This window comes from Scardinius erythrophthalmus (genome assembly GCF_964197995.2).
Source record: "Scardinius erythrophthalmus genome assembly, chromosome: 19".
Lineage (NCBI taxonomy): Eukaryota > Metazoa > Chordata > Actinopteri > Cypriniformes > Leuciscidae > Scardinius > Scardinius erythrophthalmus.
Genome location: NC_138239.1, coordinates 22,126,708 through 22,151,140, shown reverse-complemented (window position 1 = coordinate 22,151,140; position 24,433 = coordinate 22,126,708). Strand labels below are relative to the sequence as shown.

General features: G+C 37.9%; 1 protein-coding gene across 1 annotated transcript; it reads left to right on the top strand.

Moving 5' to 3' along the window:
• The first annotated feature begins 490 nt into the window (after positions 1-490).
• On the top strand, positions 491-23,793 carry ism2a (isthmin 2a). Its single transcript, XM_081394229.1, has 6 exons — positions 491-1,118; positions 8,398-8,637; positions 11,434-11,719; positions 17,016-17,153; positions 19,189-19,257; positions 20,512-23,793. Exons 1-6 carry the CDS (start codon positions 990-992, stop codon positions 21,027-21,029), a joined length of 1,380 nt encoding a protein of 459 aa, XP_081250355.1. The 5' UTR covers positions 491-989; the 3' UTR covers positions 21,030-23,793.
• Positions 23,794-24,433: the final 640 nt, after the last annotated feature.

Sequence of the window (24,433 nt, the reverse complement as noted above, 5' to 3'; positions counted from 1 at the left end):
TAGAGTATTAGTAGACTGGTAGGGTTAGAATAAGTTGACGTAGTTTACTTAGTAGAATGTATGGTGGAGGACCATCACAATAAAGGATTAGCAGATATTAAGCAGACCATCTACCAATACTCTAATGTGAGTTAGTTGACATGCAGTTGCAATTTGGAAGTTACTTATAGTCAAAAGAATGTTCAAAAGTTTTTTTTTTAAATCTTAAACTTTTGAATTATATTTATAATATGAACCAAACATGATGTCTTAGATAGGCTACACCAAAACATTTTCTTCTCTGGGTCTCATGAGGATTTTATACCCCACGCAGCTTCAGTCATTCATTCATTCAGTCAGTCAGTGGGGTTATATGAACCCCTCCTCCAGAGACGTCACACAAGCGGAGGTATAGATGAAAGTCTCATCCAGCCAGTGAATTACTGACGGTCCTTTACCACAGTACCTGCATGAGGTGTAGACTTCTGTGTGCACCATATAGAGCATCATAGACCTGCATTCACGGGTAGCGAGGATTGATGTTCTTTGCGCCTTGGAGCTTCAGTTGTTCAATGCGCTCCGCGAGACGCGTGATTGAGGAGCTATCCATCGCAGAATCACACTTAAAGAAGACTGTTCTTCATACATATACACAGGATAGAGGCGAACTCACTACACATGGAAGATAATCCGAAGAACTCCGAGAGGAATGTTGAAGTTTGGGAACTGCTGAAATGCGTTTGGAAACCAAGAACCTCTCAGAGTCAGAGGATCTGAGGGACACGCGGACATGACTCTTGAAGACTGTTCTGTTGCTCATTGAGAATCTGCTGAGCATGTTTAATGTCCTTCTGACGTTTTAAATGGATTGGTTTTATATGAGGGATGGAAATAGACACAAATGCACCTTGGAACTGAAGAGGATTGAGTGCAGTTCATAGTAACATATCAAAAGTGGTGCATAGTCGCAAAACATTGTAAAAACTCTTTCTTATTATTTTTACGAAGTCATGCTGATTCGAAGCCAGGCTCTACGGTGGGCAGTTTTTTTTACACTTTGTCTTCTGTTGGCGAAGGGGTTCCCTGCAAAAAGACGCACAGCAAATCACATCAAGAGCAAGAGTGGTACATCTTTAGAGGTATGGTTTCAATGACTGACACTTACAATTATTATTTTTGTTGTTGTTGTTGTTGTTGTTATTAGTCAAGTTTTTAAGATTTTTTTTTAACATTTCATTTTACAGTAATAGCAGATCCATGTATAAATGAATTGCTTTATCTCATATCACAACTTACAAATTAATTTGTCAGAAAATCCTAAATAATAATGATAATATATATTATTTATTAATATATATTGTCTTTTATTTTCAGTTTAGATCCAGGATCAAATTTGTTTGGATGGTTTTTGATCCCATTAGCACTTATTGTACATTTTAAAAGAAGCTATACTGAAGTTACAGAAGATCAAATTAACTTGAATGACATTCGAATCTTTTTCAACATATGATGGTTTTAGATCTAAAACTAGATCTGCAGTCACATGGAATAATTATTACCGTGTTTGAGCTGGTTTAACTGAAAGCAACTTGCACTGACATATCTTTAAATATGTCAGTGCCACTGTTTTGTCACTGTCTCAAGATGCACACCAGTACTGTTTTTAAGCAAGTTTATAAAAGCTACTTAAATGTCCTAATTGAACTAAGGCATAATCCTGGCTTAATCTAAACCCTGTTTGTGGAACCAGGCCTTAATGTTCCAGATTATATGGACATCTTGGTCAGAGATGTTCTGAAAATCAAATCAAATCACAATAACTGTCTGTGAAATCTTTTGTCACCTGATTAGGTCTTTCAACCAATAAGGAAGACCTAGTTGTATATTCCAGTAACTATACCATCCAATTAAACATGGATGTGTTTCTTAACTGAAAGTATGAACTGTGTTGTCAAGACAAGGGTGGCTGTCATAAATGTCTGGTCATGAAACGTTGTCACATGTTGTCTTTTTAAAAGGATACATTTATGAATTGCAATATAGGCCAGAAAAGTGATTTGATATTTGCTGTGACAACTAGCCTCTGTCTCTTCCACTATGCTTCAAAACTCAATGCATTTAAAGCATCAGGTGTCAAACAGGTATGAATCTTTTTATTACATCATATCATATCACATCATATCATATCATATATCCAGAAAGAACCAGAATAGAGTTTATTTGAGGTCAAACCACACTGAAAATACAGTTTCCATAGTTAATGTGTGCTTAATGCCTGGAATGGCTGGGTGGTTAATTTCCCCCATCTGTTAAATGATAAACCACAGTTCATAGGTTGTTTTGGGTATTTAATTCATTAATTTCTCCTTCAGCAACAAAGTGAGGTCACACTGATTCCTGGGTTATGCTGTGACTTTTTTTCATGGATCAGCTTTATGGAGTGTTAACGCAGAGAGGAAATGCAAACCCACCCCAGGCTGCCTTTTAATAGTCATTTCCCCTCTGAAAAGAATTTTGAACATAAGTCCACTATCCTAGATGTAAAACTAAGGCCCCTCTTGCATGTGCATGTGAATCGATCAATATAGCAGATACTCGACTCACTACGCACAACCCGAGCGGGGGGTTAAGAACACATCTTGCGAAGGGTGCGAAGATCTGTCTTCAGAAAGCAGAACAGTATGCGGTGATACTCGGGTGATACAAGACTGTCTTTGTGCACTGTCTGAAAACATCACGTCTCCCCCACCTTTTAAGCCAACTGGGAAAGATGTTTTTATTAAAGTAGCCACCGGGGTTCAGGCAGACATGGGAGGGCCATTGTTTCCCCTGCGCAACAGGAAGTCTTTGCTTTACACAAAAATGGACACTTACTAATCAAAACAGCCAGCTGGAATCCAATACGCCAACGTCTTATAAAATTCCAAAGGGCCGGGTAGGAGTTCAGCGGCCTTGGTGCTATAATTGATAAGCCCAATAATCACAGGGCTGTTCCTCTCCTCGACCCAAGCAGACACCAATTCCACAAATGGCGCCAAATTCTTGAGCCCCGCTCTGAAGTTCATGTTGCCGTTTCTTAGCATTGTGCTGGATGACTCGGGCGCAGAAACCTCTCAAATGTCCAGTGCTCTAATTGAGGTTAAGCTGAAACTGTAAACCATAATCTGTTTGAAAGTATATTGCGAATGCCCTGGTTTAGATGCTGTGAAAGCTATATTCAGAATTTAATGAAGAAACACCAGATAATATTTCACAAAAACCACCAGAACACACACATCAGCTTGAATGTAGGAATAGATTTAATAACGTGCCTGCATGTTGCTGAGTACAACTATTTTTTCGATCTTGGCCCTACAAAACATGTTGTGCAGCACCGAGATCTGATTATAAACATCTGAAGCTCGTAAAAGAGCAGATATGTATCCAATTCACTTATTTTTATTTTATTTATAACATTAATAGAGTTGATATCAATGTGTACAGTACCGCTGGTACATTTGGTACCAGCTGGTAATTGAGTGTCAACAGGAATTCTCCACATGGAATGTGATTTCTGCAGGACAGATGACATTAATGAACAGTTTTTGACACAAGGCATCTGAGAGAAGCCAGACATGGATCTGTGTGGGATATATCCATCAGGGCATTATATCCTTGAGTTTCACTTGCTGCACACAAAGGGGGTTTGTATGGAATCCTATTTCCACCATTGTAAAAAACGATCCAGGTAAATGTGAGAAATAAAGAAACAAGAAATAAAACCACAATCGTATAAAGCACAAAGTTGAAATTGTAAGACATGCAGTCTAAACTGCGAGAAAGTTGCGATTACAAGTAATTAACTTACAATTGTGACCTATAAAGTCGCAATTATGATAAAATAAAAGATGCAATATGAGATGTAAAGTTGCAATTTTGAGATATGAATTGGCAACTTACGAAATCAAGAATTAATGAGAAATGAATTAGTGCCACAGTTACCTTTTTATTTTTTCACACTGAGGCAGAAATGAGCTTCCATAGTTTTAACTGCATGACATGTCGGCTAGGAATAAGGACTTCTGACAATGTGATTAATCCTTTACTCAAAGAAAAACGTGCTTTTACTTCTCTTTTTTTGGAAGAGAATAATCAAATCCATCCATTTTATTGAATTATGAACAAGCCGCTCAGTTTTCCGTCACTAATGCGTCCCATTTGCTCTCTTTCTAGGCGGTCAGAGGTAATGCTTTGTGAGGGTGTTGGGGAAATCAGACTCTAAATGTTTCATGTGCTTTGGGAATCTGTTGCCTCTCCAGCTTCGGTGCCCTGATGCCCTGCCCTTGTTGTAGTGGCACCTCGGCTCCAGCATATTCAGCTCAAAGCAGCCCGAGACCATGTGTGTGTGGTATTTATTTTGGCAGGGGCGTATTCGTTTATTCTTTTAGGTCTCAGCGCCCGTCCAGATGGCACGTCCCATAAAACACAATAACTGTTTGTGAGAGGAGATAACACATGGTACACTGATGCTGTCGAGGCATGCCAAGAGAATCAGATTGTAACATGGCGGTATGCTGGAAGAAAAAAATATAGAGAAAGAACAACATAAAGGCATGAGGACAAGGATGGTCCTGCCAGGATCTGGGCAGGATTCCATCCTTACCATGTCACTCTGCTGGCCTTGCTGTCTTGCCTCCTCTGTTTCTGTTGGCCCACTTTGTGAAGAATCAGGAATTCTGCCTTCAGGGACTTCTGTTCAAGTCAGTTGTTGTGAGCTGAGGAAAGTATTCTTTAAAGTTCCTTTTCTCGTATTAACCTGTAGCACTCATGTGAAATCTTAGCCATCCCTTTCGTCTCAGCTGGTGGGTAAGCAGTTTCACCCATGTGAAGAAAGAGACTAATACAAATGGCGGCGCTGAGTGAGGAGCTTATCTTGGCGTGACTTTTTCTCAGAGGTTTGATTATAGAATGATTGAAGGGAAAGGTATGAAAGATCTCTGGAAGGCTCACAAAGTGAGGAAACACTTGAGATCCTTCATTGGACTCACTACAGGCAGGCAGAGAAAACTTTGTGGATGGTAACATCCCATTGGTTTTTAACTCAACTGTAAAAAATGGACAGTAGTTCCCAACTGCACTCCAACTGTGCACTCCAACAGGTTCATTTAGCTGACACATTTACTCTGCTAAAATCCTAGTGAGCCGTATTGCTGCCTTTTAAATGCCCTTTACGTCAGACATGAATATTCTGCACAAACGAGATTTAAATAGAAACAATACATTCCTGGCTATGGAATATTCATGCAGATGAACATACTAACTGTTTTTTTGTCATTCATTGATGCAAACGTGCCAACCAAAAAGATTTGGGTTTTGGGTCACATGTCAGACGCCCCTGCAGTTACATATATCAGTAGATATATCATTATTAATATCAGCCTGTCACATGCAAAACAATTTTAAATGGCACTTTTTCTTTTTGGAATTTTCAGTGTGAATACACTACTCGCTCTTTTTATACTTAAAAATGTAATAGAAAAGAGCATAAGAATGCAAATTGGGACGCATCCCTTGTTTTGGGTTGGTGCATAGAACGTCTTTTTCTGCTCTTTTTCCTGTTGTGGCAGTTAGCAAACAGCATTACATTGCTGCACGCGCCCCCTTCTGGATTGGAGTGTGGATCGCCTGTGACTGACTGTATTCGTAGTCTGACTTTATGCACCGAAATGTGACGTCCGTACCGTGACGTTTCAGGACAAATACATGTACCGCCACACCCCTACTGAATACACTATGCACTATCCTCAACCGTTTAGTACATGGATTTTAGAAGGTATTGTCTTCCAACATTGGAGTCTAAAACTGAACAGTTGAGTGAGTTCAATTTCCAACATTCCACACTTCATCTTTTTGCTTGTAAAAATGCATCATCTGGGTATTTAAAGAGCATGTTGCCTTTTTGAATTTTCAACACACTATTCACACTATTTATACTACAAAATGGCATAGAATCATGCAATGGTTCGTGAACTGGGAGGAAGCTAGTTCGTGAAGTGAATTTCGAAAAGAAACTCATTCGAAAAGAACATTTCGTAGTAGGAGCCATTTGTTTGCATCCGACATCACGAACATTCAAACAGGAAGAGTTACCACTCACGCGCACAAGACGATGACAACCTTAAATAGATGCATACAAAGCTTTCTCGACTAGATTTTAGAGTATTGTCAAACATTTTATTTTATTATTAAAGCATTTTGACCACTTTATCAAGCCTTGACGGTCAGTAATCCAATTTATCTAATGTAATCTGTGCAGAACAAATCTCAATAAAATCATAAAATACTGAATTTAGATTGAAACGTTTGTCGCTTGTATGTCAATAATTGTGTAAAAACAATTAAAAGAGCTTCCTTTCCTCCCCACCTCCTGTGATGATGAACTTCAGTAGAGCGCCAGGGTGGAGTTTATCGTCTGGGGCAGAGGACATCTGTTTTGCGTGTGGGAGAGACACAGGCAGTGAAGTGAGACAAGGCAGGCCACGCATGATCAGTAGAGAGAGGCTTTGATCAGACAGACCCCAACTCCCCACCTCTCTCCTCTGAAGCATCAGAAGGGAACATTGGGGCCATCAAACCAAGTCTGTAAATGAGGAAGAGCAGGGATAGCACACTAAGGTGATCTTCTGAATCTGTGAGGATTTGAGATGGAGATTTGAAAGAGAAGGCTTGCAGTATGATGTGGTCATGATGAGGACATATGTGTCTCTTGCTTTCTGAGTTATGCTTGTGTATGTTGCTGTTCTTTTTGAAGTCTGTGGTTGCTCATTGACAGGGCCTCCACAAAAAGTCTTTGAAGCGCAGCATGACCCAAAATGTAAAGTCTAAACTGAGTTTCATCTGGTGCTTATTGCATGTTGGAGAATGCATGCAGTTAAAGACAACATGAACATTGACCCCATTTACTTATAACACTTAAATGTCCCTGATCTTATCCTGCACAACTCAGTTGCAGGATGTGTGGGTGGGGAAAAAAATAATATTAGCAATAATTTTGTATCTTACTTTTAATGATCCATGACCAAGAGTTCTAAATTCCGTTCAATCAATTCTGTTCACTGGTCCAAACCATGTTCTTCAACATAAAAATGTAATCAATTAGGCAACATAGAAATCACAGATAATTCATTATTTATATATATAATGATCTGTGATTTCTATGTTGCTTAATTTCTATGTCTATAAATATAACACACATACTTAGTTATTATTTGATCATTTTTACATTTATTAATGAATTAAGTAGAGGTCAATTTTGATTTCATGCTTAATTTATGAATAATAATTAGTTGATTTATGATTTCAGATTTACTTTATAAATAATAATTAGGACATTACAGGAACTGATGCAGCTTGAAGAGACAGTGATAAATCATATATTTAGATAATTATATTAATGTGATATTTAAATACATTATAAATAAAATAAGAGTTTCAGCACTTTATGGCTATTTGAAAATAGCATATTATAGAAAATTTCATATATTTGAAAATCACCTGCCTCATTCTTGAGGCTTGAGACTTTAGGTTGATATGATTAGTAACAAGCAGCAAAGTGCATTGGAGGACTCTCATGGTTTGAGGACAACTGGGAAGACTTTTTTTGTACCGCCACAGACTTTATGTCTCCATATTAAAGTAAACCAGATGAAAGAGATACATATCCCTTAATGTGTAATCATTTACCTGCATGCACTGTCCCGACTCCTGAGTCTTCGTCCAGGAATTCACAGTCCCTCTCCATCCACTGAGCGCAGCATTACCCGTAATGTCAAACAGCTGTCAAGAGAGTGAGCCATGACTGTCTCAGACTTGTGAGAAAGAATGAGCAAGCGTGCAATTCCTCTTCCTTGTTGATGTTTCTCTGCTGTCTGTTTTGTAATGTTACTAATGGTAACCCAATGGAGCATCGATTGACAGATATGCAGCATGGAAATCAAAGAACTCGAAGAGTGCTCTTGTATACGAAAACCCTAAAAGAGACTGAAGGAGTCTTCCAAAGGTCTGGGAAACAGGCTTTTCCTGGATCATTAAAGCAGAAGAAGGGTCTTAAATTATTTCCATGATTTCTACTATTCTTGTTCCAAAATCCACCTGATATGCTGTCATGTGTTAGACATTTCACTCCAGATGGGTTTATTTGAAGCTCAGACATCTTTTTCATATGGGCTATAAGGTCACAGCTGTATAGATTTGATATGGTGTTGAACTAAAACAGATCCTCTAACCATCTTTACGTGCATGACGAAATTTCTAAGAAGCATTTATCTTTGGGCCTTTCTGGGGGCTTTATACGTAAAGAAATTATGTGCCTTTATCTAAATAAAGCTTGTCCGATCACCAGATGTTATTTTAATAGGATACTATGTGTGCTCTTCCCAGGTCAGAGGTCACGGGGGCTCCAAAGATGTCAGACAATCGCTACAGGACATACAGCGGCGGAACCAACTTAGGAGTGCGCCGCCTTCGCCACAACGTCATAAGAGGAGATGGTCGCAGATTCGCTCAGAGGGAGTCCTTCCCAAACCTGCTCCACAGGAAGATGAACCCTTCATTTTAGACTTGAAGAACTTTCCCGACCTTGCCAACGCAGACCTGGGCTCCCAAAACCCCAACATTCAAGTAAGAACAGGCCCAATCACACCTTATTGTCATTTTGATTGCCTCAGAGTCAAGTTTCTTCCTGTGTATACATGCTTTTAAAGAAAAAATACAGTGTTTACAGACTGTTGGACCACAAGAAAATGAGGGAAATGAACTGAATCAGTCATTTCGTGTCCTGGGGGTCTTGGTTTCTTTTGTTGTACGTCTATAATTTTGGCATTAGTTCTTTTAAAGACAGTTGTTAATATTATGGCGGTAGTTTGTTATTCCAGATATGTTTAACATCTCGCCGTTCCCAAAACCTTGTCATTTCATTCCTTAGAGTGAACTAAATCATTGTATAATGAGTTGGGTAATGGATTGATTTTACTTGGCAACAGTTTGTGGTGTATGTAATTAACCTATGCACTCATTGTTTCACTGTTATTGCTGCTGTGATTGCAGTAGGGACTTCAGGTTTCTGCGCTGTTGCTGGTCATGTCACAGCTGCTCCTAAACCGGAGAGGCCTCTTAAATTACCCCAAGCGAGACCTTTATACCGGTGTAGCTCATTTCAGCTATTCCGCTCAAACTTCTGCACAGTGTACCAAAAAGAAAATCCAAAAGGTGAAAGGCCATAGTATTATTTTAACAGCCACTTTTAATGCTCCCTCCAAGAGCAGATCCCAATCTTTAAATGCTTTTACAACACCGGTAAAGAAGGGATTTTTATATTTTTAGGACTGTTATGAAGTTTATGTGTGTAAGTGGACTTGAGAGGAAACGAAGTTAGACTTCAGGGAAAAAACACACAGGAGATCCCTGGTAAGCAAATTGACTTTTATAATAGGGAAAATTCCAGAGTCTTCCAAGTGGGACGGGTCCATCTTCTCTACTTTTTTAGAAAAAGCTATTTTGTTTTTATGTGTCTTTAATATGGCGGCAGCCAATGTAAATATATGTGAACATTTTGCTTTTAATACATCAGTATGCAATGGTCTCCAAAGTACTGAACACTTTCTTACGTTGTGAGAAATTATCTCTCATGTTATCATCTTTTTTAAAACTAATTTGACTCCCCCATTCATAGCGGTAACAAATTTGATAAGAACTTAATAAAGTAATGCAGTGGAGATTCCTTTTGCTCTTCGGTCACTTTTGACCGAAAAAAATTATTAATACTTTTAGGTTTTTTTTGTTTGTTTTTTACTTCATCGGAATGATACTGAACTTGGTAAAGGTTTTGGCACTTGTTATGTGAACACAAAAAAAGTCATGAGCATGATTCGAAAAGATTAAATGTTCCTGAAAAAATAGTCACACTTGTGTTTCTCGCGGGTCAAAAATGACCGCATTGGAAATGAATGGGCGATGAATTTCATCTAGTGAAAACTTTTGATACTGCGGCCAGTCAAAATCTCACTGAAAGCTAACTTTTTTGAGATATCAACCTCAATTTTGGAACACAACTTGTTTAGGTTTAGGGCTTTAACTTTCTTGCAGTTTTAGAGTAAAACATGTCATCTTTGTTGCCATTGAACTTAAATTTCCAGTTTAATGGACTTCCAATGATCTAAACCTTGGATCTTTTTTGTCCTTAAAAGCGATGTGTTGTGTTTTTTGGAAGTATGAGAGTAAAATACAGTCATGATTAGTTCAAGGAGGAGGTGGAGGCCGACTGTTGTAAACAGGGCAGTTACAGTAGCGTAATCACCCGCTCTAAACTGCTCCATGCCTTTATAAACAGCTGCTGCAGCCATCAGATTGTTACGCTGTAGGGGAAATAAACAACCAGTCCTTTGTCTCGGCCTGCTGGAACACTTGCTATCGTTTTCCTGGTCTGCCTGGCTCGGGCACTACGAGCCCAAGCATGCAGAGAACAAATATGTCACCTCAAAACATCCTTCAAAATAAACAAACAGGAAATATTTTGAACATACTTAACAGTACTCAAGGGAGCGATAGAGTTACCGTCAGATGTCTGTGCCATTAAACCAAATATCCTATCATTCAGGTATACAATTATTAATTAAAGGATACTGGAACAAAATTAATATATATTATATTATATATATAGCCTATATAAAGCCTTTGGGATGTGATAGAGTAGACGTTACAGAGTGCTTGACTCTTGCATTGTCAATACAAGATCCTGACCAAAAAAGGATGAAAATAACATTACAACATTTATTTCCATCAAGAGGTACATCAATAATTGGTCAGGATCTTGTACTGACAATGCAAGAGTCAAGCCCTCTGTAAAGTCTACTCCAGCACATCCCAAAGACTTTCATTGAATTTAAGGTCTGGACTAAGAGGTGCCAATTCATATGTAAAAATGATTCTTCATGCTCCCTTCCTCATTCTTCCACAATTTGAGCCTGATGAATCTTGACATTGTCATCCTGGAATATGGCCATGATGTGTCTTACTACATGCTTGTTTAAGAAATTAAAAGCTACACACTCCATCAATTATGGTTAGAAGAACTGTTGCCAAACATATAACATGCTAGAAACATAATCACTGCAATAATGATCCAATCTTAAGCATTTTCCAATTTTTTTTGGACAGGCAGTGTGTATTGTATATTGAATTGAACTAACTTGCTAACTGAAATGTTTCTCCACTATGACAATAGTTCACCTGGAGGAAAAGATATAAAGGAAGACTTAGAGCTTATGGAAGGTTATTTGTTGATCTGACACTGGACCTGGTCGAGCTGGACCTGGTTCCAAAAATGAGCTTGACCCCCTTAAGCTGGGTTTTGTAGAGCAACGACTTTCTCATATCCATTTTTTGCATATCAACATATAACTTTTATCTCTCCAATAGGTTACCATTGAGGTTGTGGACAACCCACAGATGGAGATTGAGATGGATCTGGCCAAGGAGAGCAGGAATGACTGGTCTTTGAGCTCAGAAGAGTGGCTGGGCCATAAAAAGCTCTTCTGGCCACTGTTCTGGGAATACCATGACTCCAGTCAAGAAGGTCCCGGGCAAGGCAGTCTGGAGGAAAACGAGGGGGACCTCAGCTACGAGGGAGAAGATTCCCTTTTGAGTGGTGTGGGTACAGACTGGAACAGACGATGGAAGGGCTGGGACTCCATGGACAATTACGGTAAGCACAGGAGGTTGTTGCCAGAGAGAGTTTGGACGCACATCCCCGTTGCTGTGCAAAAATGGTGAAAAATCGTAATAATTGACCCTAATAAATCTCTTTTCATGTTTTTCCAACTGTGTAATCAGAAACCATGAGTTTTTTAGTTTTTGTTTTTCCTCAGCCTTGTTATCGGAAGTATCAGCGCTTATGCTGGGGCTTCTTGGAACGTATGCCTAGCTGATTTCCTCAGTAATGCGGGCCCCAGCCTCCTCTTTAAGTCTTGACATTATGATTTATGCTTTGAGGGTTGTGCTCAAGAACTGCTACATAAACATGTCATTCCTGTCGCCACTTCTAGAGACTTTCTCTCGATGCCTATCAGCGGTAAACAGTGAAAGGCGACCCAGTGCTTTGTGTCCTAATACATTATCACAATATTAGTTGTGGTACGCATGTTATCTGGCCACTAAACTGCTTCTTTGTCGGTTAGGCAGATCATTACCTCAAAATGTTTACATACGGGGCAAACCGTAGTGCTGAAATACCATTTTAATTTTTATCCTTAAAAAGCTGAACACAACCTATCATCAAGTGCTCTGAACCTTTTCGCGGTGAAGAAAAGATTATACAATGAACGTATTGAATAAGGGATTGCAGGAGGAAACTAAACGCTACGTCTGGTTCACGTTAGTGACAGTGGGCTTGAGCATCAGCTTTGTGTGTCGTCTTTGAAGTTGACACCAGTGCTTGGAAAATGTAGCTGTTTGAAACCTGGGTCCCGACGCATAGGGCCTCTTCACTGGCTAAACAACCAATATTTGTGTTCAATTAGACAACAGATTGTAAGAAGGGCCAGCATGCTTGGGCTGACAAAGAAAACGTCTGCTGTGTTTTCATCCCACGACTGGCGGGTCACTGCGATTCACACGGTCTAGCCCTTTAAGTTCTCCCAAGAATTTGTGGCAGTTCTCAGGCCTTGGAATGAAAGTTTCCTTTTTTTCACTCCAAAGTTATATTCATTGCCTGAGTATATTGTTAAAGCCTTCAGTCACTGTGCTTTTATGTGTGAGACGTTTTAAAAATTGGCAAACAATATCAACTGCTGGGAAGTATAATATTGTACTCGAAGCTTTTTTTGCACATTTTTAGTGCCTTTAGGTGGCAGCATTAATGATTGAAAAAAATATTTCCAAACAGGTAGTGCTTAACTGCAAACTCACGAGATATACTAACATTCACAAGTTTTGGGGCTGTGAGATTTTATTGTAAAGACATTTAAAATGTTACGAAAGATTTCTATTTCAAGTAAATACTGTTCTTTTGAACCATCTTTTCATTGAGAATCCTGATAAAGTACCATGGTTTCCACTAATATATTACTTTACATTAAGTAGCACAACAGTTTTCAAAATTGATAATAATAAAATTTGAGCAGCAAATCAGCATATTGGAATGGTTTATCTAGGATCATGTGACACTGAAGACTGGAGTAATGATGCTGAAAATTATGCTTTACCATAACAGGAATAAATTACATTTGAAATACATTAAAAATAGAAGGTCACACTTTAGATTAGGGTCCATTTCTCACTATTAACTAACCATAAACTACGACTTTTGCCTCAATAAACTTCTAATTACTGCTTATTAATAGTTAGTATGGTAGATGTTTAGTTTAGGTATAGGGTAGGATTAAGGGATGTAGAATTTGGTCATGCAGAATAAGGCATTAAAATGTGCTTTATAAGTACAAATAAACAGCCAATATCCTAGTAATATGAATGCTAATAAGCAACTAGTTAATAGTGAGAATTACTGCTTTGCTGTGTTTTTGATCAAATAAATGCAGCCTTGGTAAGCATAAGATACTTCCAGAAACATTACAACATTTTTCACCCAACCCAAACTTCTGTATGGTTGTGTGTTGTTTACAATTATTATTAGTAGTAGTAGTGATGAAGTTAAGCAACAAGGTGTTTTATTAGTGTCTCTTTAATCTTTGGCACCAAAACCTGTGTTGTTTTTAAGTGTATATTAAAGATATTAACACTAGCCAGGATTAGGCCTTAGTTCAATTAGGACATTTAAGTATATTTTATAAGCATGTGCCTTTTATAAAAAAAAAAACTAAAAAAAACATTACAGGTGTGCAAAAAGACCAAACAATGGCACTGACATATTTTATTTTAGTCTGGGACTAGCTTAAGCCTTGTCTGTGAAACTGGGGGATAGGATCTTATTTGGATTATTAAACTATAACTTGCTGCAGTGTCCGACTCCTCCACAATCTACATATATCCTTTTACCATCTTTATTTCACTAGGGCATTTTTCAACTCCATCTGTCATTGACTTTCAGGGTGATCCTCCACTAAGGTTGTGTTGCACCATGTTCTGTCAGCATCATTAGAGGGAAAGTGCATTGGTGGTGTGTGGTCAAATCCAACACCCAGCCAAAAAAGAAGCAATTGCGGCATGCTTGCTGCGGTCATGTCAGCAGTAGAGCCTCTGAGGATGTGGGTACGAAACCGAAACGGCATCTCTCTGTTGTCCCAGTGGATCTAAAATAGACCTAATGAGTGTACTTGGAGTGGGAGTGTGTTGTGTACAAACAAGCTTGAATGGGAAACCGAGAAGGGCAAATGAGCCTCATTATTAATGATGTGGTCTACGCTAGAGGCGTACAGTAATGAAGCGCTTTTCTGCAATCATGGTGAGCCACAGAATTACAGGCAGGCCATGTTCGGCAACAGCTCGGTCGAATGTTATAGCTGTAGGTCGTTTTTTCCTCTCCACTGCCCTTATGAAAATTATTTACCACAGTTTTACTATAGTAACTTATTACAGTGCCTTTGGTATTTTATTTGAAACAAAGTTCTCTGATAGCAAATGTATGTCTATTCAGTGTGTGTGGTCTCAAACTCTTGTGTTGCTAGAATTGGCCAGCTGTCATTGGAAATGAACAGCCCGTTCTCATCCCAAGGCGTCATATATTGACGCTTTTGACATTTCGTCTACATCGAACGCACATGGCACCCTTTAGCGTCAATATGAGACGCAGATAGAAATGGGCCAGAAGGCGCCTCCTAGCGGTCTAACCCTAACCCTACCCCAGACCTAAACCTACCCATAACCGAACAAAGCTCTGTGCGTGTCATATTGACGCTAAAGGGTGCCATGTGCGTTCGATGTAGACGTAATGTCAAAAGCGTCAGTATATGATACCCTAGGATGAAAATGCGTTGAAATTAATGATGTCTGGTCACTTTGTCATTGCAAACCAGTGTCATTGTGTGAAACAACACAATAACAAAACATATATGATAGGCTGCTAGGTTTCAGACCAATCGGATTTTACACCGGATGGGGCTACGGTACGGATGTCAACTCTGCTTAAATAGAAATTAAAATGTCCTGGTACTCTTTTTGCAGTCACAGCTTATTAGAACAGAAACTCAAATTTACATAGAAAAGTTTGCTTTTAACAATTGTTGTTTTATTATGCCTGGCTTGGACACAGTGTTAGGCAAATGAGGCAATCTACTTCTTTTTTTTACACTTTACCTTTTAAAAGTTCGGAATGGTAAGATTTTAAAAAAAATTATTTGACAGAAGTCTCGTATGCTCACCAAGGCTGCATTTATTTGAGCAAAAATACAGTAAAAGCACTAATTGTCATGAGTGGCTGTAGTAAATAGTACACGGAGATGAATGGCTCAAAAGGAAACCTAATATCATTAGTCTTTAATATCATAATCCATAGGAGAACACAGGAGAAGCTCAAGGGAAAACACAAGCACGTTACATAGAAGAGACAGGACAATGAATGCAACAAAACAGAGAGTATTTATACTTGAACTAATGAGATAGATGAACACCAGGTGAACTTAATGAATAATCAAACTAGGTCAAACTAGCAGGCAACAAAGGCAAAGTAAATACACAAAGAAATATGGATAAACTGAACATAACTCTGACACTAATATAGTGAAATATGATTATAATTTAAATTAACGGTTTTCTATTTTAATATATGTTAAAATGTAATTTATTCCTGTGATGGCAAAGCTGAATTTTCAGCATCATTACTCCAGTCTTCAGTGTCACATGACATGGTCCTTCAGAAATCATTCTAATATGATTTGGTACTCAAAAATATTTCTTTGTGCTGCTTAATATTTATGTTGAAACTGTTAGAAGAAAAAATCGTGTAAATTGCTCTCACCCCATTGAAAAGTTTATATTTCTTATATTATTCATAAATTGAATAAAATGTAATAAAGTTTATATTTAAACCGAGAAAAAAAAAAGTATCTTATTATCTTACTCAGTTTTTTCTAAAAAAGCAAATGATCTTCATTTGAATTTAATTTAGGATGTTTGGATAAAACACCCGATTAATACCAGTTAAATTAAATTATTCATGGACTATGTTTTTTTTGTTTTTTGTATTTTACAGTGAAGCTTTATTATTATTATTATTATTATTATTATTATTATTATTATTATTATTTATTATAATTCTCTGAGAGTTTTTCGAATGATTTGCAATAAAGTCCATCTGTCATCAGTGTTTTGTTTTTTTACCGTGACAGTACAAGTGGACATCTTCATCATCAGAATGTGGGCCTTCAATTAGCAACAACACCTGGTAACCAGCAACAACGCAGCCAAAATGCATTAGCGAGGAAACAGTGCACTTATTTCTCTTTCAATCTTCTCTCTCTCTCCATCACTACCGCCATGAGTGCTCTGAAACTTTAATCTCTTTAGCATGGTGGTGGAAAGAGAGCATTGTTGGAAAGCGTCTAAGCTCTTAGGCCTTGCCTTCCTGCGTAAGAGTTTGTATTGGCTCAGTTCTCACAGCTGTAAGCGGCTGACTTTGCCTCTGACATATTTATTACCCAAAAAAAAAAAAAAGCGTGCCTGGCCTGCCAGGAGGGCCACATTTTGTTCATTAGAGAGATTATATTTTACAGAGAAATACGCAACATTAATTTAGTTGCGCATCATTAGCTTCCTTATGCAAACAACAGAGTGATGCACTTACCATCTTGGCTGTTTTGGGATTTTTTTTTCTTTGTCAATGCGTGTATGTCGGACATTTCAAACGCTTAAAGGTGTAACCTCAGTACAAGGACTGAGCTAAATTATTATTTCACTTCCACAAGTAAAAAAAAAAAAAAAAAATCCTTTACTGTTACTCCAACTCATTTGTGGTCTGACCTGCATTGCATAACATTCCCACATGCTGCGTGAGGAATTCCTTAGCCTCAATTTATTGAAAAGGTCATCAATTATTTTTTCATCTACAGAATATGAGGAGGAAGAATGGAGCGACTGGTCACCATGCAGTGTCACCTGTGGACACGGGAATCAGAAGAGGATTCGTTCATGTGGCTACGCCTGCACTGCCACAGAGTCACGGACATGTGACTTAGAGCGTTGTCCTGGTGAGACTGTCAATACTGTCACTTATACTTAGGCCTTTTCAACCCCACAATGCACAATGTATTTAGCAGTTAGCACACCGTTTATCGATACTCTTCCCTAAAACGTCTTGATCTTAATTCCATCCGACTCCTAATTATGCTGATAGTGATGGAAATCTCCACTAATGCCTCTCATTCATCTCTGTCAGGCATGCAGAAGTCGAACAAACACCAGGGGCACCAGACTCGTGTTAGAAAAGGAGCAGTCTGGCCTTCTGTGTGTGTACTGTATACACTATGAAACTGCTCTTTGAGAGGAGCAGGCATTTACTTGGCTTCAGAATGACAGCTCAATGAGGGCTTTCATTTTAAAAGCCCCTGATACAGGGCGGTCCACAAATGTGCATACACAAAATGAGTTCGCTTACACACACTAAGTGAGGCTCTACAGTGCTGAATAAACACCGTAAAACTTTATTTTAACATTTTGAGCTGCTGAAAAACAACAGCTAGATAATAAGAGAAAGTTAGCTTTACTGAAAAAAAGTCTTCAAAAAGAAATTGATTGATGAAAAAACATCTACTATGCTATAATGAAATATTTGTAATGTATAGGTTGCTTGTGAAATTTTTTGTTGGAATACACCGGCAGTCAAAGGATAAAGATGCTTTTTTGCAGCCAATCAGTGTAGTTTCGACATCTCCTAGCAGGGGATAACCTTAGCTCCATAGACTGTATAAAACAATGGACGTAGTGTCCGTGACGTCACCCGTAGGTTTCTGAAGAGCATTTTTGAAGCCCAAAGTGGGCAGAGCTGGCCGTCGCCATCTTGGCAGCGCGTCACCGTGCGTCACTCCTGGATAACCGAAAATGGACAAAGAGGCGGGATTAGCTGAGGTGACGTGACGGCTAACAGACAGCAGACAAACGGCTAGTAGTGACAGCTGTCACTCAAGTGGCCAAGCCCTTAATTATGCACAACTTTAAGGCTTAAAGGGTTAGTTCACCCAAAAATGAAAATTCTGTCAGTAATTACTCACCCTCATGTTGTTCCAACCCCGTAAGACTTTCGTTCATCTTCGGAACAGAAATTAAGATATTTTGGATTAAATCTGAGTGCTGTCTCACTCCTCCATAGGCTTCTAAGACACTATAACTTGCTGGCCCAGAAAAGTTATTAAAGACATCGTTAATATAGTCCAAGTGACTCCAGTGGCTCAATCTTAAGTTTATAAAGCGACGAGAGTACTTTTTGTGCGCAAAAACAAACAAAAATAACGACTTTATTCCACTTTTCATTTCCTTCTCTCTGGGCCTCAAGTCTTTTCACGTAGTGTTTAAGCATAGCGCGTCTGTGCACGTCACCACGTATCACACACATGACCAGCGTCGGCCAATAGTGAGCCTACGTGGTGACGTGCAACATAGACGCGCTACGCATAAACACTACGTGAAAAGACTCGAGGCCCAGAGAGAAGGAAATGAAAAGTGTATTAAAGTCGTTATTTTTGTTTGTTTTTGTACTCAAAAAAAAGTAACAAAAAGTACTCTTGTCGCTTTATAAACTTAAGATTGAGCCACTGGAGTCACTTGGACTGTATTAACGATGTCTTTAATACATTTTCTGAGCCAGCAAGTTAAGGTGTCCATAAGCCTGCAGGAGGAGTGATCCAGCACTCAGATTTCATCAAAAATATCTTAATTTGTGTTCCGAAGATGAACGAAGGTCTTACGGGGTTGGAACAACATGAGGGTGAGTAATTACTGACAGAATTTTCATTTTTGGGTGAACTAACCCTTTAAGATAATTTAAAATGGATGAGTTATATAAATAAATAAATAAATCACCCCTGGTGTTGTTATTTTGATTCAAATTCCAACTTTTGAAACTTAAAAATTTTAACCAGTTCTTCAAATCTGAATTTTCAAGTTACCGCCAGTTTTAAGTGTAAATCAGTTGTTGTTTTTTCAACACGATTGTTAAGCTCATATTGTGTGTTTTGTTTCAAATGTCATGTTGATTTTAAATATCTTCTATCTCTCTTACATCTATAGATGACATAGCTCCTGTGACAGAACTGACTCCTCACGAACTGGCAAACAGCACAGAGCTTTTTGACACAGGTTGGTAATTTTTGTTTGTGTGGGCATTCAACAATTCAGAATTCTGGTAGTAGCGTAGTACTTTTTGTGCCATGGTACAGAATGATTACCATATTTATTCAATGTGGTATTTACATGGTACATGCCCACATTTCCATTACAGTATTAATTTTTTTTATAAAAAAAAAATGGTCTACTATTTACACAACTTATTTTTAAGATATAGGCAACATTATACTGCACTTGAATCTCTTAATGGAAGTTTCAGCAAACTGCCTTTCAAGCTTCTAGTATGCTCTTTTATTAGTTTAATCAATGATTATTGATTTGTCTTAGCTTTAATTTAACTTAATGTCTAGTTCAAAACCCGTTTAATCAGCATCATTGTAGAAACTGCTCCTTTGAGACTTCATCGGGAGGAACTCTGTGGGAGCCCTGTTAGACTGTAAAAGATCTGATGTTCACATTTTTCACAAATGCTCCACAGAGAGTGTTACTGAGACCACAAAGTAAAGAGTCCTCTTCCAAAACCCCCACTATTTGCTTTGGAGTCTTTTGTTGGTCTCTCATTTTTTGGCATTGAACATTGATCGTAATAGCTCTTTTCATTTAACCGTAATAATAATGAAAGTCGTTTAAAAACATAACAGAATAAAGTGTTTTTTTAATCTCTTCACAATGGAACATAAATGTTAATAACAACTTTGTTTCAGCATGACCACTGCCTGCAGCACAAATTTTATGTACAGTATCTTACATTTTGGCAGCAAACAGAGACAACCCCCATTACGTGTTAAGCCATGAATCTCAATATGGCCATAATTTGTTTGGCATAGTATATGAGAGTTGGGTATATAAGGCTTAATATCTTAAATAAATGTTTGTAGTTTTAAGGAAGTTGAGTATATTAGTATTAAATAAATTGTTTACTAATATATACAAATAAATGTAATTTAATTTATTAATTTATACATTATATATGTGTGTGTGTGTGTGTGTGTGTGTGTGTGTGTGTGTGTGTGTGGTTAGGGTTAGGGTTAGGGTTAGGGTTAGGGTTAGGGTTAGGGTGTATCTTAACATATTTAAAATAACAGATTTACTTCTACTGTTTCCTTCTACTGTTTTTTTTCTACAAAATGTATGTGAGATTTATCTTGAAAAAAAAAAAAAGATCTGGAAATGTATTATGTTTTAAGGATTTTTAAGTACTTATACTATTGGGGAAAAGAAAATGATGTCTGCCACCCTTATTAAATTGATCTAATTACCCCATAGATGTTGACAGCTGTGAGAAGTGGCTTAACTGCAAGAACGACTTCCTCCAGAAATACCTACACCAGGTCCTGACCGAATTGCCCAACTGCCCTTGCATCTACCCATCCGAGGTGGTCTACAGTGCTGTCAACATTTTCGATAGGAAGTTGCAAAAGACCTATCGCTGGCGAGATGCCAGCGGCCCCAAAGAGAGACTGGACATCTACAAGCCCTCTGCGAGGTTCTGCGTTCGCTCGATGCTCTCTTTCGACAGCACCACGTTGGCTGCACAGCACTGCTGCTACGACGATCACATGAAGCTCATCACTCGAGGCAAAGGGGCCGGAGCACCCAACCTCATCAGCACAGAGTTCTCCCCGGAACTTCATTACAAAGTGGACGTGCTCCCGTGGATCCTGTGTAAAGGAGACTGGAGCCGCTTTCATTCGGTTCGGCCTCCCAATAACGGCCTACAGTGTGCCGAGAACCCGCAGGAAGACGTCTACATGAATGAACTGGAAGAGGCCAGGGAGTACTGATCCAGGGAATACTGGATTTCAAATCGAATCAACCAGCGTTCACTTGATTCCATGGTACAGTATTGGCGCTCCACCAGTCTTGAAGGCAATAAAAGCCTCCTACCTCTCATTGGTCAAACTATTTAGCTGATACTAAATGGAACTGTAGAGAGAGATTCGTCTGGAGACTAAAGCTTAGATACTGTCACAGACTGTTGTGTACAGCTCCACTGCAACAACACTGGTTGAACATGTTGGTCCAAAGCCCAGATTGGAAGACCATGATGCAATTTTCTGTGTTCTTTCTTCTTTGACGTTACATACGTGCTCCAAACAAAGTTCAGCGACAGTTCTTCAATGGCATTCTCTGGAACAAGTTCACTGTATTTTCATTGGGTGCATGTTTGTTTTCCTTCAGTGTCCTCAAAGACTCTGATCCACCATTTTAGGAATTCCAGTAAAGCTGCTAGAATTTCGAGATATTCAAAAATGCAACAGAATGCCGATTTTGCTGTCTTTAGGCCTGAAACTCACTCCTGGCCTCGCTTCAACCCGTGCGAGATCAGTCCAAACAAATCAAATACAAGCCACACCGTTCGCAAACCAATTCAACTCTTTAGAGCTTGTATATTGTTACTCCAAATATGCACAGACCTTGTGTCATTGGACAGATATTTATGCAGGATCATTTGACCTATCTTTTAGCACATAACTGTCGCGGAATGAAATTGGGGATTCTGAGAAACGTTAGGAAACCATTTTTTGAACTTGCCTTTGAGAAGACGTCCCTCAGCAATGGGAGGCTTGTTTTTTCAAATCTGAAGTATAATTGGATCCCATTCTGTTTTCTTTTTTGCCTTTCAACACAACTCAGCTTTGTACTGAATGCAATATGAGACAGCCGCCTGACACCAGTGTAGGGGGCTGTCAGAGCTCAGTTGATGGATTGAAGTCTTCCTCTAAAGGTGAGGTGAAGGTGACACTCGTTGTAAACGAACATCTCTTTAAATACAATGGCTCTTTCAGTGTCTCTGTTCATCCTTGAGTCCCAATTAAAGCCTGGAGGCTTACAAGGGATGTAGTTTGAAGGACCTAAGCCACCCTTTTCAGCACAAGTGTTATCATGATCTCTTTGTGAGATGTTGACATGGAATGCTGGTGATTTGATTCCTAAATTCCCACTGACAGATGACTGTTCCATGTAGCAGTGAACACACCCAACTTGTGATTTTAAGCACAGTATAGTTCTATCAAATCTGCTTTATACTTTTTTACTAGAAAAATGAATAAGAATACAGTATTTGCATGGATTACTGTTGCAGACGCTCAAGAGTGATGTTGAACCTGTTACTAAAAGGTGCATAGTTCAAATCCCAGGATAGAGACTGCAAAGTAAAGACTTCTACAGGTTTTCAATGCTGTTGTCATTCTAAGCAAGGGACTTTGATTCAAAACCATTATGTAATTGCCGTTTTCGTTGTGAATTGGATCAATTATCTCCAATGCACTTATCCAGAAGCTTGCATATGGTTCATATTTGGTTCATCTCAAGATCTACATTCCTGTAAAGTTTAGTTATAACTCTAAACTTCTAAACTGAAAAAGATTATCTTCTGAAAAAGATGATCATGGTATTTGCATTCGCTTGAAAAATACAGATAGGTTGCAGCTAAAACTAAACTCTGCAGAAAAAGATATACAAGTGTAGGACTAAGCCAAGCACATTAGAATCGCTTATGATCCCTGTCAGACCTGAGCAAAACCATAAAGATATTTTCATTGAGATAACAGTAAATGGCAGCCATGAAAACATCATTCAGTCCAGCTGTAAGAACGTTGGAAGCATTCAAATACTTTGTGATGGTATATTTACTTTAAATATTACAGACATGGATTTTATGGTATTTGTGGTATTTGGTATAATTACATTTGAGCAAAAGTAAAAAAACATAGCTATGCATATAATTCACTGTAGTTTCCAGCTGAAATGAACACTAGAGGCTGTAAAGCACCAACAACCTTCATTCCTTTTAACTCAAATTATGATTACGGGGGCAGATTATTGATTAATAATGACTTAGCATTGCACAGCTGTGCTGTGATTCATAAAACATACAGCATAATAAAACATTGCCATATTCACTTTCCTGAAAGTGTAATGAAATGTGCAAGAAGCAACGCAATATCATTTTGCAGAAATGTTGCTACAGGTACGTATTTCCAATGAGCCTGGGATAGTTCTGACAAGTAATTCAAGTAAATCAGAACGTATACCTGCCCGAGTATTGACTTTGGCTTTGTGTCACAATATTTTCAGTGAATAATCTGATGAATGAGGGTATTTCGATTGGAAAGGGAAACTTTGTACCTTTTTCTAATTTGCAATACTGTCTATTGAAGTTTACGTACAATACACTATTTTCTAGGTACATTTGATGGTAAGAGTTCACCTTTCAGAGCTTCAAAAAGAAAGGCACTTTATTTAAATACCGATAATGGAATATATGTACTATATGTGTATATAATCGTATATTGAATTAAACTTGTATAATTTACTGATTTAAAAAAAAATATATGATATTGTAAAAGTTTTTAAGAATATTGTATTTAATGTAAAATGTTGGCATGTCATTTTTAACTTCAGATTTATCATTGTACAGTATTTATTGCTTTTGATTTTGTAACACATTGCTATGAAGTGGATAATCAAATAATTCTATGCACAATATAAATCTGAGTTATTTTGGATTTCTATTCTGTGAAAAGGAAAGTGCCATACCACACACCGTTCTACTTCAATAATGTTTCTAAAGTCATCTTTCGTTGTATTAAACACTCTTTGACCAGATATAATAAATGTAACTTTGATAATATCATGTGTGTTTTAATTACAGTCCTGTAAATAATTATGTGGAGTTTAGTTGAAGAGATTTAATTTGTTGAAATTTTTTGGGGGGTAAAATGTTTTTTAAAAGTGTTTAAGGCTGCATTTATTAAAATAAAAAATAAAAACCTGTAATATTGTGAAATATTATTACAATTTAAAATAACTTTTTTTATTAGAAAATATTTTAAAATGTAATTTATTTCTGTGATGGTAAAGCTGAATTTTCAACATCATTACTTCAGTCTTCAGTGTCACAAATATGCTGATTTGCTGCTCAAGAAACATTATTCTTATAAGTTGAAAACAGTTGTGTACAGTTGTGTGTGTTTTTCAGAGTTCTTTGATGAATAGAAAGTTAAAAAAGTTAAATAAAAAAGTATTTTGTAACATTATAAATGTATTCACTGTCTCTTTTGATCAATTTAATGCATCCTTGCTGGATAAAACTATTAATTTCTTTCCACAAAAAAAAAAACAAAAAAAAACAATTATTACTGATCCCAAACTTCTGAACGGTGTATAATGTTACAAAAGCTTT

What these genes read in the sequence shown, in the direction of transcription:
- ism2a (XM_081394229.1), top strand. Translation starts at nt 990, where the DNA reads ATGCTGATTCGAAGCCAGGCTCTACGGTGGGCAGTTTTTTTTACACTT. An exon ending in AGAGTGGTACATCTTTAGAG is followed by an intron (nt 1,119 to 8,397) that starts GTATGGTTTCAA and finishes TGCTCTTCCCAG; the next exon opens with GTCAGAGGTCACGGGGGCTC. An exon ending in CACAGAGCTTTTTGACACAG is followed by an intron (nt 19,258 to 20,511) that starts GTTGGTAATTTT and finishes ATTACCCCATAG; the next exon opens with ATGTTGACAGCTGTGAGAAG.